Here is a 19,094-nt window from a genome sequence, read left to right as displayed (position 1 = left end):
TTAGCTGATTTATTTGAAAATTAAAAAAAAAAAAAAAAAAACAACTACACACCAGAATGATGAGAAGAATTGCATTACACTGCTTTTGGTTTTTGCTAAATGTAAACAACAGCTCATGTTATTTTAGAATTTAGCTTTGTTAATAATACTGCAGGATGCACTGAAAGCACCTTCCTGGTGCAAAGACTTTCCAGACACCTGTGAGGCACCACCAGCTCTCGATTAGGCACAGGAAGGAAAGGCAGCAGTCCAAAAATTCAGTCAATCCAGTTTTAGGCTTCCTAATCCCATCTCAGAAGTGGTGAAGCCACATGAGAAGGCACTGATCCAGGATGAACTTGCTCTACCTGTTCAATTTTTCTGTTTTTTAAAAAACAGGCTTCCTTTGAAGCATCAAGCTTCACCCCAGATCAGGTACGAGCTCATCTGTACATCTAACCTCCTTCCAGAATAGCCACAAACCCTCCCTCAGTGAGAGACATCCAGCCAGCCCAAGCTGTGCACAGCTCAAGGAAGGGCAACACATTTGTGTCAGAAATCTCCAGTCATTCCCCCTGCTCCCTTGAATATCAAACAGCAGAGCTGACACTGCAAAGGCAGATATCAAATTGTAGTATCTGTTCCTGTCATGCTGAAGAGAAGCAGAAAAGGAGCAGTGGCTGCCTGCAGGAGATCTGCTGACAGCACCAGGGCTTGAGGATGCTCAGCACCAATGGCCAAGGGAATGGCAGACACCCCACTGCTCCCCTGGAACCCCAGGGACAGTTCACTTGGATCTGCACTTCAAAGAAAGTGAGCTACCAAGGAAAAAAACAAGAACAACTGTGTGTGCAAGCCTGCTGGGTGCCTGTTGGCAGCCCTCCTTGCACTGGCAGGAGAAAAGAGCCACAGCCCAGGCATCACAAAGGTGCACAGGGCTGCTCAGGACCTTTTCCAGGGTAAAATCAAAGGAATTCAAGACAGGGTTGTGAGTAGCTGATCCAAGGGAATGTTGGAGCAAGACACATTTGCAGATACAAGACATCTGCATTTGGAATGGGGAATAGGAGAGAAATGCACGAGGAAACGGATACAGGAAGGAAGGAAGGACGAGCACATGCCAAATTCTTTTTTCTCCCTTTCAAGTATCAGCCACAAACCAGAGGTCTCAGGCCACTGTGCCTGTTGGACCTCGGGATTCTGATGCTTCCAGTGGTCTCTTCCAGTGTCTCCATGCAACTAATCCCAGCCGAACAGCAAAGATCAAGCACGTCAGTACCAGCAGAACAACTGGGGAAAAAACACAGAGGCATGTTAGAGCATAAAAAAGACAGTGCCTCTTGTCATACTTCAGCTCCCAGAACAGGGGTATTCAGGGAAAGAGAAAAAAACCCACAATAGCCTATACAGGATCCATTTCCCCCAGAGTTGTATCTCTCAGAGTTTCACTGCTATACAGTGAAACTTGCCCAATGCTTCCAGGTCAAGGAATGTCTAAAAAGGGGGAGGCTTCCTGGACACAGGAGTTAAAATACATTACATTAACAAAATACTCCAAGAATAGTTGAACTATATAAAGAAACATGTACTAGTTTGGGGAAAGCACATTCTCGTCCTACCAGTCAAACCAGCTGAACCACTAAGAATGAAGTTTTGCTGGTAAGAAATGTACCTACTCCAGGAGCAGAGCTGCCTGCCAGAGACCATGCACACCTCCACATTCCTGGTGGCCACAACCATCAGGAGACCTCCAACCTCCAGTGCTCCCATGGCTGTGGCAGGCAAGCTCTGCCAAGTCCTGCTGGGTGCTTTCAGACATGGCCAGGCTCCAGCTGCACTTAGAGCCAAGGGAACTGTTCTGGAGCAGCTCCAATGGTGGTTCCAGTCCAGAATTTAGCTTTGGCCACTGGTATGTGGCAGTGGGAAGGCTGAAGGGTGGGAACATGCTCCCTTCTGCTGACCCCGTGGTGGGAATAGGCATCTCAAACCATTTCAGCAGGATTCAGAGTTCACAGAGCTCACTGCCTTTCATGCCAGCACAAAACTGCTCATAATGGTACAGCTTCTGCCAGACTGTGATTGTACAGAATTTGGACAGCTTAAGCCCATTTACTACGGATGACTACACTCAACTCTGCTACAGTGGCTGGCAGCAACCAGATAATCCCAGGAAAACTTGTTGAGGCTAGCCTGGGCTCTGCACAGGAGAGGAGCATGTGAAGCCCTCCGTGGGTCAGAAGCTCATGCACTGCTCCAATATGCCCAACAACAGAGGGCAAATGGAAGTCCACAGCCTTCATCCCAGCCCTGCTTTTCCTTTCCTGCCCTACGTCAGACGGAGCTGCTGGAGCAGCCAAGTGGGTGATAGAGGATTGCAGGACAAACATATTGCACTGGGAAGTGAACTTGAGACAACACAAGCTTTGGATTCAGCCCCAAGGCTCATGGGCAATGATTTCTGCTCTGCTCTTTCCTTAGCAAAACAAATACCTTCAAATATGTCCCTAGTTCTGCTTTTAACAAATAATGCTTTTCAAGTGGCAAGACTCTCTTCCCTCAATACAGAGGAAGATGTGAAGTGTTTACAGGCCTTCTTTTACAGGAGTTGGGAAGATTCACCTATAAAAACGTCGTTGGTCAGTGTGGATGAAAACGAGCCACCCCTGCACGCGCTGCCAGTCAGAGCTGCTATCACCACTGGGTAGACTGTGAGGTTATAGCGGACATACTTGTCAAGAAAGTAGTTTTCTACATAAAACCTGTGAAGTAAAAGGGTGACCAGAATAAGAATTTTCTCTATATTTTGTTTTCCATTCCCTAAGAAAAGAATTAGACAGAGAATGAAGGGTTTTGTGGACCACCTGTGACAAGAGTCCAAAATTTTTCATTTACTAATATTCAAAAAGTTCATAAATAACATATTTAAGGTAACTTAAGGGAAAAATAAAGCCATGTTTCATATGGTTTCTGTATCACACCTTCAGATGTAAACCTAAGTCAGGCTGGGCTCATGTAAGTCACAAAAACCTGTTCCTGGCCCACAATACTTATTGGCATTGCTGAGGTCAGGGGAGAAAAGCTCTGCCCAGACTCCCAGTTCATCTGCCATGAATTATAACAGAGGCCTTTGTACTCAGTGTTGGGAGAGGGACAAGTGATGGCTGAATTGGAACAGCTGGTCACGACTGGTGAGAGGTGGAAGGGGTTTCTGAGGCTCGGTGGGGACCCGTGGGGTTGCTTACCATATCACCAAGCTGAGAGCCAGGATGCTCAGGGAAGCAGTGGTTGCTTTCTCATTGGGCACGTTCCACTTGTAGATCAGCACGACGGCGAAGTTCAGCAGCGTGGCAATGCTGGTCCATGTCAGGTACAGGGCCAGCCCGTTCTGCACCTGCCACGCAGCACAGCAAGAGGACAGGAGTGACACACTCTGTTTGTCTTTGGTGACCCCTAGGCCCCAGTGCAGTTGAGCCAGACTCCTGGACCTAGCTGCAGGAAAAGTCCCTCAACACAGAGAAAAGGTGAAGCCTTGGAGTCCTGAGGGACTTCAGAGCTCCATGTGTCACACTGGTGTTTCAGGAAGTGCCAAGAACAGAGCCCTCTCCCAGTTTGTGCCAAGAGATGAAGATGCCTTTCCAGAAAGTTTGCTAGGAACTTTTCTGTGCAGGGCAGAAATCTTTCCTTAGCTATGTTCTGCCACTGGATCTTTCACTCTTGATACCTCCAGCAATGCACAGAGGTTGTTTTTATTTACCATTTACCCACAGGACAGCTTCTCAAAAGCCACGTACCAGAATGCGGATGAGCCAGAGCTCAGCTTTGTGAGCCTTCACAAACCACGAGGAATGGATGCTCAAGGCTCGGTGGGAAACAAAAAGGGAGGCACATGTGGTAAGAGAGAGGACTGCCAGGAACACCAGGGCTGGAAGGAGGTATCTAGGACAAAGAACATGTACACACACAATAGACATCACATTTTTCTCAGTGGTGTCACAATGCCCTAATTTGTAGCTTTAGTGTTTGGCCTTTACTGGCTCTAAGTCGATCAGCCTTTAATAAAGGTAATCACTACACATAGCCTTCATTTTGACATGTTGCTGTTGCTGTTTTACTTTGGTAATCATGAAGTTGTTTTCCTGACTCCAAGTGATTTCTTCACCTCTTGACAGCGGTGCTCTCATAAGCCCTTAATGTGACCATCATTATGGAAACCATCCAAGGCAAGGAGCTTAACTGCATTTATAAAGAGAGGCATGGCTCCTGTCTTACCTGTGCAGGTAAAAATGTAGAACAGCTTTGAGGAGATCTCAGACTTCAATGACCAATCTGTTTCATGGGTAAGATGACAACATAATGCAACCCCCCAAACTTTTATGAAGGCTACATTTTAGCAAAGCCTGGCATAGAGTTTTTCAGGCATGATTAAGTGTTCACACACAAAGTTAAAAAAACAGAGAAAAAAATAGTACTGGGGTGATCCCACCAAGAGTGTTAGAAAGTATTTGTAACAAAAGACAACTTACTCTCGGTCCCACAGAAAGAGCCATCCAACATTGAGGCAATTATTCAAACACCATGCCACATAAAAAGGTGTTGGCAGCAAGTCTGGTTTTATGAAGACATATCCAAGTTCATTCCTGCCAGGGAAAAGTGGGTATGGAGATAGGAAAACAATGCCTGCATTGACAAAAAAACCTTTCTGGCCTAATTTTCCTTATATTAGGAGGGACTTTACATTGGAATTAAACATTTTGGCTTAAATCAGACTATTTCTCTTCTGTGTCCTTCTCTGATACAATACAGAAATACCTGTGGCTTTCCCTGTCAGGCAGTTATTGATCTCATTACCCCAGGAAAAGTTTGCAGTCCAGTTCAACAAACCAAGAGACTCCCCAGTGCTGGTTGTTTGATCTCTAACAGAAAGTAAACTCAAAGCATTAGCTCTGTAATCCATTAATTTTGCCCCTGTGGATTCTCAGCCTGTAGTAGTGGGTAAGTGCAGGTACTGGGTAAATCTGTCAGATTCCCTGAATCACTGGAAATGAAGCCTCATAGAGGAGTTTACACACTTTGATGCCTGTCCACCCTTTAGAGGAGTTCATGTACACCTGCAAACTGCTTCCCAGCTTTGGTTGCTGGACATAAGAGATGTTCCAGCCCCAGAGCTTCAACATGCCAAGTAGTGGCAGTGGGTTTGCTCTTGCTAGAAACCCTTGAAAGGAAGGTAAGAGACTGAGCTACTCCAAAAGGGAAGAGTCACTGTCCCTTCTCATTTATGCTGTAAAGAATAAATAGGGAAAATACCTTCGACAGATCCCTGACAAGGCGTAGAGGAGCCAGGCGAGCTGCCAGGCGTAGATGACGTTCCAGATGAGGAAAGTCCAGCCAGCTGGTGTGAAATCAGTGCTGTACTTGGCAGAGATATTTCCAGGGGTTGTCCTGAACAGACCTGTGGAATGTTATTGCAGGCAAAAGTGTTATTGCATCCAGAGCATGGGGAAAGACTAATTTTCCTGATTTTCCTTAACCTTCAATATTCCTCCCTGCCTCAGTGGGTTCAAGGATGATGAGAGCGTGCCCTTGGTGCAAACCAGCCATGTGCTGCAGTTGGTTTAGACATCCATTATGGGATCACTGTCCCTTATTGGGAACATTGTGCACCTGCCCTCTTAGGCAGAGCCAGGAAAAACAGCTGTCTGTGTAATCCAGAGGATGGCATGATGGCATTTCCTGGCAGATTCAGCCAGTTAGCGTTCAAATGCGGCACCACTGTCATCTACAAACCCACAGCAGCATCCTGAACATCTTCCACCAGGGATACAAGGGGGTGCAAAGACTGCCTTTCAACCACCATTAGATCCAGATTCACCAGGGACATTAATTGGATTTCAAGGGACTGGATAGGGTTCAGGCATTTGGCTGTAAACCTGGAGGATGCACCAGCTACTTCCACCTTTTACAGAACAAGGTGTATTTGGAGAGTTGATGAGGCAGCAAACACATCTATCCCATCTAAGCCACCTTGTATCATTGCATGATACAAAGCATGAAACCCACCTCTGAATGAAGAAAATTTGCTTGCATTACCTTTGAAAGTCCCAGTGGCATTTCCAGCATTCATTATCACCATGACCGTGAAAGTAGCCAGAGACAGAAACATCACCAAAATCTTCAACTTGTGTAGAGCATCCATCTTACCCTAAACACATTAGAGATATTGTTGGCTTATCCTAAAGGAAGCCTGGATTTGTTCCACATCCCAGAGACTGTTTTAGAAATAATGTTGTAAATTCACAAATTTTAACTGCCAGCTTTTATTTGTGGAGTTTTCATTAGAACTAAAAAGGCCTTTGCATGGGCTAGGAGCATCTCCCTTTGATGAGATCTTGTGAGGTTACAGAATGGAAATGGGAAGCTTTGGGAGAGCCATCTGCTCTGCCACCCTCCATTGCAAGAGCCATAACTTAGGTTTGCCTAAGGTTTTCACAAAGGCCTAAATAATTAGCCAACAAAATTAGCTTATCTGGCATCACTGTTTTACTGAAGCAAACAGGCTCATCAATTTTGCCCACTCTAGGAAGCAAATATGAAAATGTTGAAGTCTTCACTTAGCAGCCAAGTGCCTTTTAGTTCAACATAACTTCTCACAGTTACCTCTCTAATCCTATAACTCTGACAAATTAACTTCCTTTCATGGTGGTATTACCTCCTCATCTACTGGCTGCAAATAAGCTTTAACTGCTTTAGCACATCTCAAGCACTTTATAGACTATAAAATCCACATTCTACAATTTTTCAAAGTTAGTAAGAAGTGACTTGCGCTTTCCCAAGAGATTTCGATTAGTCCAGCATTTATTCTATGCCAGAAAAGTTTAGTGCCACCTCTAAGAGTAAGCATATACACACCCAACTATAGGCAACAGCTTTATTTCTCCTCACAGCTCAGCACTTGAGTTGCTTTCTCTCTACAGTGGCACTTCAATGCTTTCCAGGGTTGGCAGGAGTAACAACTGAGTTGTTCCACATTACTCAGTCTTGAACAATAAATTCCAGTTCCCACTACAGTGAATTGTTTTATAGTTCCAGGCTTTGTTCACAGAATGGGCTGCATCCAGACACGTCACAAGGAAGTGGGAAGGGAGGTTCTGTTTTCTGTGAATCTACACAAGTTTTTTCCCTTTTCAGTTCTATCTTAACAGAAAAAACACCCTTTTAAAATATAAAAATTAAAATCCTATGTGGAAGAATGCAAGATATGAAATCCCAACTAGATTTATGTCAATCAAATTGCAGAACAACATGCTGTCTTCAACAGATACACTGGATTAGCAAATTCTGAAAAGAAAAATCCACTATTGTACTATTGTGTTGTACTATTAGAGATATAGTTTCTGGCTCAGGAAATAACTGACATGCAGATTTCTGAAAGCCATGAAAACGTAGAAGAAAAACATCCCTGTACACTTGTCAATGATCAAGGAAAGAATATAAGAATAGGACATTTTCCTGCTCCAGTACATGGGACTAGCTCGTCCTGTGACCTCCCTGCCAGGCTAAAACTCTGACCTCCCATAGTCCTGCAGTTGACTTCAGCATCACATTTCTTTTTCATTAGCATATTTTGAAGAACCTTGATTGCACAGCTTCAGAGAAACCTGTGTTTGCTTACAGAAGTCTAGGAGGAAAGCCTTGTTAAACAGGTCAATAGTTTCACTAGTGTCTCTCACCTCCTGCCTCCCTCTAACTTACTGCTTGCAATAAATGTCTGCAACATTTCCTGCCTGCAGTCTCCAGTCACAAACACCCATTAAAAGAATCAGAAATATTACTCACAGGAATCCACACAGGCTTTATGGCAGTGTTTTACAGCTGTGGTTCAGCTACAAACAGCGCTGGGGAGTCTCCGCCTCCTAACCCTATCTAAAGAGATTTCATACAACTCTCAGCAGATTAATAATCACTTATTATTATTAAAAGAAAAATTAAAAACTCACAGAAGTTAGACATACTTTCTGTCTGTGTGCTGCTGCAGCCTCCAATTGGCTAAAGCCTCCCAAAAACAAGCACTTATGCAAGAGAAATGTGATTACTTAACCAAAGTCTTTTATAACAGCCAGACATTTCGTATAACATTGCACTTGCCCAACTTGTTGGCAGACAGTAGCTAATGAGTGCATGCTCTGGGCTCTTGCCTGCTTTGTCCTTCCTCATCCCTACCAGGGGGAGGGAAACTAAGCACTTAATGTAAAATACTGCACCTCAAAATCTTAGTGCTCCGGAGTGGGAAATGCTAGCAGGGGGTGCTGGAGAAACAGACTGGATTTGGGGTTTGGGCAAGATGGAGATAAAAATGATTTGAATTGGAAGGGAGCTGAAAGATCACGTGGCTCCAACAACTCCCCTGCCATGGGCAGGGACACCTCCCACTAGACCAGGTTACTCAAAGCCCTGTCCAGCCTGGCCTTAAACATTTCCAGAGATGAACACACAAATATAATACACAGAACCACAGGAAAGTTTAGGTTGGAAAAGAACTCTAAGATCCAGTCTGAACATAAGCAACACAGATCCATAGTCTGGATCCTGTGAGCATCTTCAGATCTTCCTACAGCCTCAGATGGATATTGGATCATGAGTAAATTTTTGTTCTTTGATATAGAAAAGGCTCCTGCCCTGCAGTGCAAGCCCACCCCACAGAAGCAGTGCAAGCCGTGCAAGCTGATCAGTCTCCACCTGCACCTCTGTCTGCTACAGAACCACAATCTCACCACATCCACTCCTTTCATTTTATATTTCTGCTTGTTTCCTCTCAAATTTAAACTTTTATAGCCAATTTAAAATATTCTTCAGCATCAAAATGTTATTTACCTTGTGCAGCCACAGTGCTTACCAAGCAGACAGTCTGGCTGGCAACTGCCCCATGTCAAATATAAAGGCAGTGAATTAACTAGCAACTATCTTCACCCTTTGGAAACAACATCATGGGACTGGGAATTAACCCAGCTGGAGCTTCCTTGGCCATTGAGATAGGGGTGGAAAGCCCATGTGAACATGGATTTGCCAGCTATGGAAAGTGCAGGGCAGCCAGCCAGCACTGTTGCTGTCTGTTTGTCTGTGTAGGTGTGAGGTCCACCCTTTGGAGGCATTCTGAGGTCCACCCTCTGGAGGTATTCTGATGTGGAAACCAGTGGTTTAAGTATGATTATTTCTTATTAGCCAGATAACATGTTGTGATCTATACACGGATCAAAAACAAGAGCTGCTTGTGCATAGCATGCTCCTTGAAGAAGACAGAGGCCTGAGCTCACAGCATGGTGGCATTGGCATTTTTCTCTCCTTTTTTCACTTTGTGAACCCCCCAGATACGTGCACAGGGACTCTGTCCATATCCTAGAAACTGCCTTCAAGTCACAAGGTTATAAGCACTTGTTGCAGCAAGCATGGGCTGAAGTACAAGCAGAACCATTACGAACACTCTATGGCCTTTCCCTCCAGCAGATTAAAATCTTTTCCCACACTGGAGCATGTCTTATTTATGGCCCTCTATACATATCTGGTGTGTATAGGCATATATATGTCTTTATCATCAGGTAGTCCAAATGACTTCAGCATGACGTCAGACACTACATTTTCATTCAACAAATGGGTGGCCTAAAATTCCTCACTGAACACAGGCCACTTTATCAAACATGTGCCTGTTAGGCACAGCTGGTCAGCCAGGTCCATGCTGACCTAAATCTAGGGAAAGTTCTGCATGCAGGAAACACTGGACAAGTGCAAGAACAAAATTCACCCACGTCCCCCACCCGCCCACCTTGCTGCCCCATGTTCTTGCTGGTCATTCCAGAATGCATCTCTTGTTGCACTGAGACCAGTGGAAGCCAGGCCACCACAGCGGTGGTGGCCTTGTCCTCTGGCCACACTCCGTAATCCAGGCAGAAACTTAAAACCCACGTTCTGGGTTTCAGAAGATTTTGTGTTTTTTCAGAATAAATCACAACACAGGCCTTGGATAAAATATTCAAAATTATTTTATCGTGCAGCTCTACAAAAATCCCCCAGGTATGTTCGTAAAACACAGAGCAATGTACTTAGTGCTTATAAAGTTATTAAAATTGAATGTCTTTTGCTTCACTAGGCTGCACAGCATTCCCAAAAGTGGGAATGCTCAGGACAGCTATAGCTTTAAGATACCAGAGTTAAACTCAAAGGAAGCTTTTATGGAAAGGCCCTACCTTTCTATAGTGTATCTTCTCTGAGAGAACTTTCAGGCTTATTTCTTCCACATGGGTTTGAATATCTTTGCTGGCCTGGGAGGAAATAAAATTATATTGTCACAGGAGTGGCAAATGCAGTTATATTAATTTCAGACAAGAAATGGCTGCACAAAGAGAAGCATGATAAAATCCATTTTTACAACAGGATGTGTCTTGAAATCCAGATAATGCCACTGAATGAAATCACTGGAACCAATTCCATGACACAGACAGTGGTTGGTACTTTTCAAGACAAGTTGCTTTGAATCAAATATAAGTTTGTATTCATCTGGCTCATGATAGAGTAAAACAGTTTCCAACTAACAGTTATTTTACCATCAGGGAAGTTTTCCACCGATAAACAGAGGAAAATTCAGGCTCTTACTGTATTACCAAAAATCTTTAAAGGGTCTATCTCTAGACTCTTTACAGCCCTCATTTGTTTTAAGAGAAGAAGAAAATAAATATTAAAAAAAGCTGCTTTTCAAGAAGAAGAGATCTACCATGCCCATCCCTCCCATGCACACTCTCTGCAGCACCAAGAGTGCTCCAGCAGCAGCTCAGCCACCAGCACATACAGCAGAGCAGGACTGCTTGCACTGGGACCAGAGCTCCACTGTCACTCCCCCATGGACTGGAAAGCCATGTAAGCATTTACAAGGTGATGAGCTAGCATGAGCAGACTTTGTGCTGGTATTAATGCCCTGCTGACAAGAGGAAGATCCTATATTTTAAAAAACCCTCAACATGAATCCTCCTGCTAGTAGCTGAAATAAAACATTATGAGCACAGACAGTTTGAGTCCCAGAACAGAAAGTGGAAGCCAATTGCTTTCTACCTAGAAATGCCCCTGTGGAGGCCCTGTCCTCAAAATAAACTCATTTTGCACTGCACAAGAACTGAGAAAAGTTCATCTGTGGGCAGCTCACCCACCTAATGGCACACACTGCCATCAGCAGGAAACTACAGAAAGCAAAGCCCCAGAAACACCTCCCCAGCAAGGCAGGAGCTCAGATATTATGATCAGTCTGCCAGAGCCTTCTGTCCCCACCACCAGCAATGACAGGTTTAAATACTGAAGTTATTCTGCACACTCAGAGCTCCAGTTTAATCCTTACAGCCACTTGCTTTAATTCCAGGGCTTTCCCAATGTGCTGGGCAAACTAGCACCCATGAGTCAGTGACCTCTTTGGAAATCATTTTCAGGCCAAGTTCAGCAAGTGTCGACAACCAAATATACTAATCTTCTAACAACAGCTCAAGCATCCTAATCCTGCAGTGGGTTAATCTGGGTGCCCTCAATGCCAGGGATTTGCTTTTCCTTGCTGCTAGAAGGGATGGGATTTGGCTCTGCACATGAGGATGGGCACACAGAGAAGAGGATCTGTGTTAGCAATCCCCTTTGGGTATTTTAAGAAAGAAAATCATCTGCTTTTTATTGTTGGAGAGCAGAACAGATCCACCCTTTGGCAGCAGGGAAATATCCCTATGTTTGAAGGAGCAAGAAGAGTAAGGAACTCGCTACCCTCGTATTTTCAACTTGACTTTAAGCTGTCATGTTAAAATCATTGACTCATCTCCAAATCTTTTCATTGAACTCTAGATTAAGGACATTATTGCAAACATTTATGTAACTCAAACTAAGCCCTGCCAACTCTTGTGAGAGAAAGAGAGTAAAAGACAATACACTTTTTTCTCTAAACTGAACTTCTAAGAAGTAATAAAAAATATTATCCCCAGATGTTCTCACTTACTGGTTAGGGATTGGTGAGTTTGCCTTCTTCAAAGACAGCCCAAGAGTCTGCCTGCAGCACTGTCCAGTGTCTGCCAGACAGCATCCACAGCATCAGCCCAGGAGCACAGCACCAGGAGGGCACAAGGAACCAGAAACTCAGCTGCACAACCCACCCCTTCAAACAGGATGGCTGGGAAGAGATGAGGAGAACAGCAGAACTGAGCAGCAATGAACAAAGACACATTTATATGGCTGGAAATCTTCAATTTATAAACTTCTTAATTGCATAAAGGTTATTTTATTCAATCCCATGGCATTGCTGTTGCTCACAGGACATTCCCATGTCCTCCTCCACCACTGAAGGAATGACAAAACCAAAAACATTCATTCAGCACCCTGTTTGCTCAGTGTCACTTCTCTATCCTTCTTGATTTGAAGAACACAGACACATTATTCTCCTGGACACCTCATCCCTGTCACCCAGGAATGCTTCACAAGCATTTAATTGTTTCTCTCTCCACAATTCCATGAGGAAAGCAAAAGCCAGCCCCTCGCACGGTCTCTAAGCCCTCACTGGGTACAGGTGGCTGTTTTGCAGAGCTCACATGGCCACCAGCATGGCCACGAACAAAGACAGATAGGAAGGGAGGAAAGGCACCTGGACCGTGGTCAGAGCACAAGTTTTTCTCACTTCTGTGGGAGCAGAGAGAGACCTGCCTTCATTTATAGCTGCAACATCCAGGTCAGCCAGAACCTCTCATGCAGAAAGCCTGCTTGAGAGGTAACTTGGGTGGCCTGATTTTCTTTATGGTGCTTTTTTTGTGGCACTTTATATGCCTCAGAGCAGTAGTGTCACCTATAATTGGCAGCATTCAATGCACCTCTCAAGCTGAGCATTTAGAAAATGAGAAACATTTGGATGACAGCAGCTTTCCTACAGGAGGGCAGCATGAAGATTAAACAGATGACTTCCATTCACAGCAACTGAGTGCCTCAGTTTAGTAGGAATACTCCTTTAACATAGCAACTTTGCAATCGAATTATCTAGGTATTTTTTAAAGGCAACGGGGTTTATATTAAACGTATATGGATATATATCACCTCCTACATGAAGTATTAGCAGAATTAGAACATTTAGTATCATTACTGTGGGAAATTTGTGGAACAAAACTCATTGCAAGACCTTAGAGGTAGGGAAAGTAATTTTTTATTAAAAAGATTCCAGTAAGTTGGTCCTACCCACTCCTATTCTCCCATCAACATACTCACATGCACAGGACTGTATGCATCAGTCTCTCAGGATCAGCCAAGTACAGCAGGAAGCACAAAGGATAACACCACCGCTCCACTGCATCTCTGGGATTGGCTCTTCTTCAGTTTTGTACGCACCTTTTATACCTTTCAGCAGTGGATATGATGATCTTGTGTCTCACCCTTCAAGAATCTCAGGCAAAACTGAGTCTTTTGTTACCCTTATCTAGGCATTTCACAGTTTTTCTGCTGTGGGTCATCATCTGGTCACCTTATCTCTAAAGCTCCAGTTTGGGTTTTGTCCTCTGGTTATTTATTTGCATGAAACACATGGTGTGGTTCTGCAGCAATTAATACATGCCACTCCTTTAACCCTTCATCTGCTGTTTTTCTGGTGTCTTCAGGCAAGCATTTCCATTCACATCAGTATCGGTATTTCTGCTACAAAACCTCCACATCAAGCATGTCTTACCCACGTGAGATCCTGGCACAATTTGGAAGCTGTTAACTTCCTGTGAACCAGGGCAGGGAACAATTTTGGCAAAAATGACACAGCTTCTGGCTGGCCATACAGGAATGCAGAGGTTGAAAATGTCTATGTGTTGTGGCAAATTTTAGGCAGCAGTCCCTTTAAGTGATTCTCTTGTTAATATGTTACCACACAAGCTTCTTTCACCCCCCTTCCCACATCCTTATCCTTGCTTCTCCGTCGGCTCATCTGTCTCATTCTCAGTATTCCATACAATTGCTCCCATCCCCTTTCCCTTAGAGGAAATACCACTTCCAAAGGCTGGTTTTTGCCAATGTCTACTCTCTCCTCTCTCACAAGGATGTGCAAAAGTCTTTTCAGACCTATAACTAAACAGAATTATTTGGGTACTTCCTGAAGGCAAAAAAGCACATCCTTTACTCCATGTTCATCTTCCAGACAAATTTCCAGGCTGCCTTTCAGAACATGGAAGTGTTCAAATAATGAAAAAAATTATTTCAGACAGAAATTTAAGACAAAACATCAGTTCCCTTCTAAACTTAGTCAAAACCATGGAGACCTCTTGTACTGTAACTTTGAAGAAACAAACCAAGCCTGAGGCAAGAAAGAAACAATGGAAAATTGCAGCAACAAGGGAAAACTACAGCCAAAGTAGGAATTTTGGAGAAGTCAGAAGGGAAAAAAGGGAGCTCTAGCAGGAAGAATAAGGAAGCCATAACTGCAAACAGTGGTGTAATTTTTGCCTACAGTAAATGCATATGTTACTGAAGATGTGCACGCACTTCCATATATCCAGTTCCTCACTTTTCAGCCTCTCCAGAGTCATGCAGTTGGCGGTTTTATTCCTTCATGCTGGAAAGCCAGCTGAACTCAAGGTCTTTACACCTCAAGAAGGTGAAATGCAGTTTCTCACAGAAGCTTTTTTCAACACACAAAAGCTCCCAGGCCCTGCCACCCACCACTGGAGGCCTGCCTGCTCCTGCATATACAGATGAGGACCCAGTGCACCCCCAATGCAGCTGGTGATTTGGGCTACCTGTGTTTTGGACCTGAGATGCCCTATCTTGTCCTTTGGCTTGTTCTTTGGAGGGACTAGAATCCTTTCCTTGGGCAATGTAGAATATTAGAATTGTTTAGGCTGGAAAAAACTTCTAAGATCATTGAGTCCAAATGTTAAGCCAGCACTAAACATGTTTCCAAGTGCTACATCTACACATCTTTTAAATACATCCAGGGATGGTGACTCCACCACTTCTCTGAGCAGGCTATGCCAGGGCTGGGCAATGCTTTCAGTGAAGAAATGTTTCCTAATAACCAATCTAAACCTCAGAATACCAGAAGCATCCAGAAAGGTCAGAAGCATGATCAGCCCCCTCTTTCAAAAATGATTAGCAGCAGATTGATGAGGACTGAGCTCCCACGAGTGTCAGAAAAAGCCAGTAAGAGTCCAGACCCTGTGCACATTGGAGAGGTGCCTCTTAACGTATTTTCCACATATTTCCAAACCTTACACTGTCCTAGCCCAAACACCCTTCAGAGTTATCATGGTGCTACTTTTTGCAATTCAATCATCAAAGCAGTGCCCACCCTTCCTCCTTTTCCTCCTTCCTACTAATTAATTTTTAAGCAAAACTTATGGTGTTAGCAGTTTTGATCTGGTTATTCTGTTGAGGCTTGCCTACAGTCAGAATCCACAAAGCCTCAGTAGTGCCATCACTGTGAGCTTGCTGTCATGCCCAGGAAGCCAGCTGAACTATCAGCTCTCTGGATAATAGGACGACAGCTTTTACTCCTGCATTACAACTTTCAAATGTGTGAAAGTGCCATCAGCACAGGGCTTTGGCAGACTCACAGACTAAGGCACCTTACTGGCACCTAAAGTGGGCCATGCAAGACACAGAAGACTGGCCAGTCAGTCCCCACCCCTTTCTCATCAGCTTTAGAAGCTCAGACACAAGTTGAGGCATATCATGGCTCATTTTGTTTGAAAGTTTGTGGAAGTGACAGAGTCAAGTCCTACAGATAAACATAGGATCATTCTCACCAAGTGTATTTTTTTTAAGCCACTGGTTATTACTGCAAAAGAGGTTATGTATAGGCTACGTAATCTGCCTGTGCGCCACTTGGCCCTGCAAAGCTCCTGTGCTAAAACACCAGCAGACCTAAGACCCACTTTAAAAAACTCACCTGCTGCAAATCAAGGAGAATCAGGGCTGGTGGCAATTGCTTAAAGACTTGCTCTGAGCACAGATACTTCCACACAGAACTCACCAACAAAGTGAGAAGCAGAACTCAGGAATTTCACGTTCAAAAATTAGGAGATACACACTGAAAAGAGCAATCTCAAGCAGCAAAGGCTTGGGGTTTTTCTTTTGGCTTTTTCCCACCAACATAGAACCATCCATACCTTACATGCAGAGCAGTTTTTCTTGAGTGGGTTTGAACCACAACAGCTCCAGTGTTATCCTTCGTAACACATTCATTCTTTGTGGCAAGTGTAGATCAAACCTACCTGTTACAGTGGTATATCAGAGTAATAACAACAACATCCATCACTCATAATGATGAAAGGACTGTCATGGCTGGATCACATTATATCAGTGAAGGCCATAAATATCCTTGTGTTTTACTCCCCACAAAAAGGGCACTTTCCCAATCAGAGAAGGCTGCTGAGCCAGAGATGTGCTCTCAAGGCATGTGAGTGTTCTGCAGGAACACATCTGTCACTTGGCAGTGTTCACCCAAAAGGAGAGCCCTGGGTGATATGGTGCAGAAGTGAAAGCCTTTTTCTACAGCATGCCGTACTACAGAAAGTCAAAGTGTCTGAAAGAAGAGAATTTCAGCTTTACTGGGGAAAGAAGCATAATGATCACTTCATACTTCATAAAACTCCAAATATTAAAAACCATTATGCTGTACTCATACCCTAAGTACACCATACTGAAGAAGCTCCACTTCCAAAGGCTGTTCCACACGCCAAATAGATCTTTTATACATCAACTTCTACGTGCAACATATAAGGAAATAAGTACGTAAAACCAAACAAAACCCCTCAAAGTCCCAGTAGCCTCCCCTTCCTGACCATGAGTAGGAGGCTTTTCAGAGATGCCATCAGGTTCTCTTCAGGTATGGATGGATTACTCAGACCATTGGATGCACAGCAGCAGAACAGTCCTGTTCAGTTACATTTGTGCCCTCCCAGCCGCCAGTGAGAATCAGATTTATGCCCAGAAGATCTCTTAAAATAAAAGCTTGGAAAAGAGCTCAGACCATTCCAGAAGGATGAGTGTGAAGCCAAGGTCTCCCAGCCAGACTATCTGGGGATCTTTGTGTCTTGGATAAGGCTAGAAGTTGACTGCTCAAAACTACTCATTCATGGCAGTCACAGACAGCAGGATTTCACCATCATTCAACACAGTGATTTTCAGAGAATTCATTGCATTCACAGCACTGATATATATATATATATATATATATATATATATATATATATATATATATATAAGGGACCAGCATTGTCCCATGGAGGGGAGCAAGGAGAGCCAGCACAGGCTGTGCTCTCACCCACAGCACAATCCCTGAGCACAGCTGGGTGCTGGTAGCAGCTTCCAGACACAGCAAAGGGGTGGCCCAAGCCCAGGGGTCACCTGTGGGTGCAGTCATTGAAGGGGGCTGGAGAGAAGCTACAGGACATCCCCTCAAGGGCCCATCCTGACAGCAAAACCAGAGACCAACCCACCTAGGAGGCAGCCCAGGGCTGGCTTCAAATAAAGCTGCTGGGTAGAGGGTTGGGTGGTGGGCCCCACTGAAGCTGCTCAGAGCACTTGGGACTCTCTGGGTGCTTTGGGAATTTGTTGGGGGTTTTTCACTGGAACCTCAAAGCTGCAGCAGGTCACAGCCAGGAAGCTGGAGGAGCAGCAGGATGGTGTCTCCATGAGGAGAGTGGCAGCTGGGAGGTTTATTCCCATTGCATGCAGCAGCAGCATGCAGAGCTCTGCCTGCTGTGTGAACGAGGCTGACTGACCACTACGGGCCTTTGTTCTTTGCTTTGGTCTGGCTGTCAGGACTGTCAGGGATTATGAACATCAGCACTGCAGATTTTGGTGTTGGTGCCAACAAGCAGAGCAGCCAGAAGCTGTGCCTCCTCTTCCTTTCCAATTTAAAGTGTTTCAGCTACAAACTAAAAAGATGTTGTTTTTTTTTTAATCACTGTCATATAAACTTTGATGGAAAAAGCAAAATCACGGACTTAAATGCTCCTTTTTGAGGGCCATCTAAACTGGTGCTTGATGGAACACCTCATTTGTCCCTCACTAGTCATGAAGACTTTTTTCTCTCATTTTACTTTTTTCCTTTTTTCTTCCACCCACGTCCATTCTCATAGCTTCTTTTGGCACCAGCATCCCCTTTCCCAGTCCCACATAACAAGTCCCCCCCTTACATAATTGGACTTTTCACAGGGCATCAGGGCAGCCTCTCTCCAAGAAAACAAGGACATTCACTGAAAAGGACTGAAAAGGTCAACTTTGTCTCTTTGCTTCCAGGCTTGTGACCACACAACAGTTCATCTCTAGGGTAGTTAACAGGGAAAATGCCAGGAGGTGGCATTCCAGAATAGCTTCTGGAATCAGCAATGACAGCAAAATCTAAGCTACAGCAATGACAGCAAAATCTAAGCTACAGCTACAGCTGTTGACATCCGCTCAGTGGAAGGGGATGCAGGAGAGTTGCAGCAGCATCTCTACCCACAGCACCTTCAGTGATGGCTGCTGCTGCTCCTTTGTCCCTCCCTCCTCCTTGCCTTCAGTCTTCAGGTTGTTTCTCACAAATAAGCACTTCAATGACATCTGTTTTGAAATTTCTCCTTGGAAGAAAGTATCTTGGTGATGGATCAGGCTGCCACCCAAACACTGAGTCAGAGTCTCCACTTCTCTTTTCAAATGCTTGAGTATCTTTAAGTGTCATCTGACCTGAAAGCCCTGAATATAAAGTCACACTGGAGAACCTTCAATAGAAGATACATACATGTACATGCATGCATTTGCATGTAGCATCCAGTGGTCACTTTGACTCAGCCTAGTGAAGACAGCAAGTTTTCAAAGGTTTCTTTGCTTGCCCTTAAGCTTCAGTGGGATAAAAATAACATTGTCCTGCAGGAAGCTGAGCAAATGCTAAATAGGTCTTCTGATTGTGGCTGGAAGTAAAAGCTATGATTCCATTTACAGGTTTCCCTCTGCCATCAAAGTCACCCCTTGCCACAGTTGTAGCTACTTCCACTCTCAGCAAAAGCTGGTATTGCCCAGGCTGTGAGCAGCAAGACACCTGCTGGCTGTGCTAATGCCTGTTATTTCAGCCTGGAGTAAAAATACCTTCTTGTCTTAAA

At 44.3% G+C, this 19,094-nt stretch overlaps 1 protein-coding gene across 2 annotated transcripts; it reads right to left on the bottom strand.

Moving 5' to 3' along the window:
* Positions 1–1,094: 1,094 nt before the first annotated feature.
* On the bottom strand, positions 1,095–12,092 carry LOC136555215 (uncharacterized). 2 transcript variants are annotated; one of them, XM_066547815.1, is made up of 10 exons: positions 11,990–12,092; positions 10,215–10,289; positions 7,813–7,899; positions 6,067–6,178; positions 5,284–5,428; positions 4,503–4,616; positions 3,771–3,915; positions 3,222–3,370; positions 2,599–2,738; positions 1,095–1,269 (listed from the first exon to the last, which is right to left on the bottom strand). In XM_066547815.1, exons 4-10 carry the CDS (start codon positions 6,170–6,172, stop codon positions 1,148–1,150), a joined length of 921 nt encoding a protein of 306 aa, XP_066403912.1. In that variant the 5' UTR covers positions 6,173–6,178; positions 7,813–7,899; positions 10,215–10,289; positions 11,990–12,092; the 3' UTR covers positions 1,095–1,147. The 2 variants fall into 2 exon arrangements, with proteins under 2 accessions (XP_066403912.1, XP_066403911.1); XM_066547814.1 differs by lacking the exons at positions 10,215–10,289; positions 11,990–12,092 and adding an exon at positions 7,989–8,013.
* Positions 12,093–19,094: the final 7,002 nt, after the last annotated feature.

Source organism: Molothrus aeneus, chromosome 3 (genome assembly GCF_037042795.1).
Source record: "Molothrus aeneus isolate 106 chromosome 3, BPBGC_Maene_1.0, whole genome shotgun sequence".
Classification (NCBI taxonomy): domain Eukaryota; kingdom Metazoa; phylum Chordata; class Aves; order Passeriformes; family Icteridae; genus Molothrus; species Molothrus aeneus.
The sequence above is the reverse complement of the archived record's forward strand: the minus strand, read 5'-3'. Positions and strand labels throughout refer to the sequence as shown.

What these genes read in the sequence shown, in the direction of transcription:
- LOC136555215 (XM_066547815.1), bottom strand. Translation starts at nt 6,172, where the DNA reads ATGGATGCTCTACACAAGTTGAAGATTTTGGTGATGTTTCTGTCTCTG. An exon ending in CTCTTTCTGTGGGACCGAGA is followed by an intron (nt 3,916 to 4,502) that starts GTAAGTTGTCTT and finishes TCTTTGTCCTAG; the next exon opens with ATACCTCCTTCCAGCCCTGG. An exon ending in GACCAACGACGTTTTTATAG is followed by an intron (nt 1,270 to 2,598) that starts GTGAATCTTCCC and finishes TTTTTTCCCCAG; the next exon opens with TTGTTCTGCTGGTACTGACG.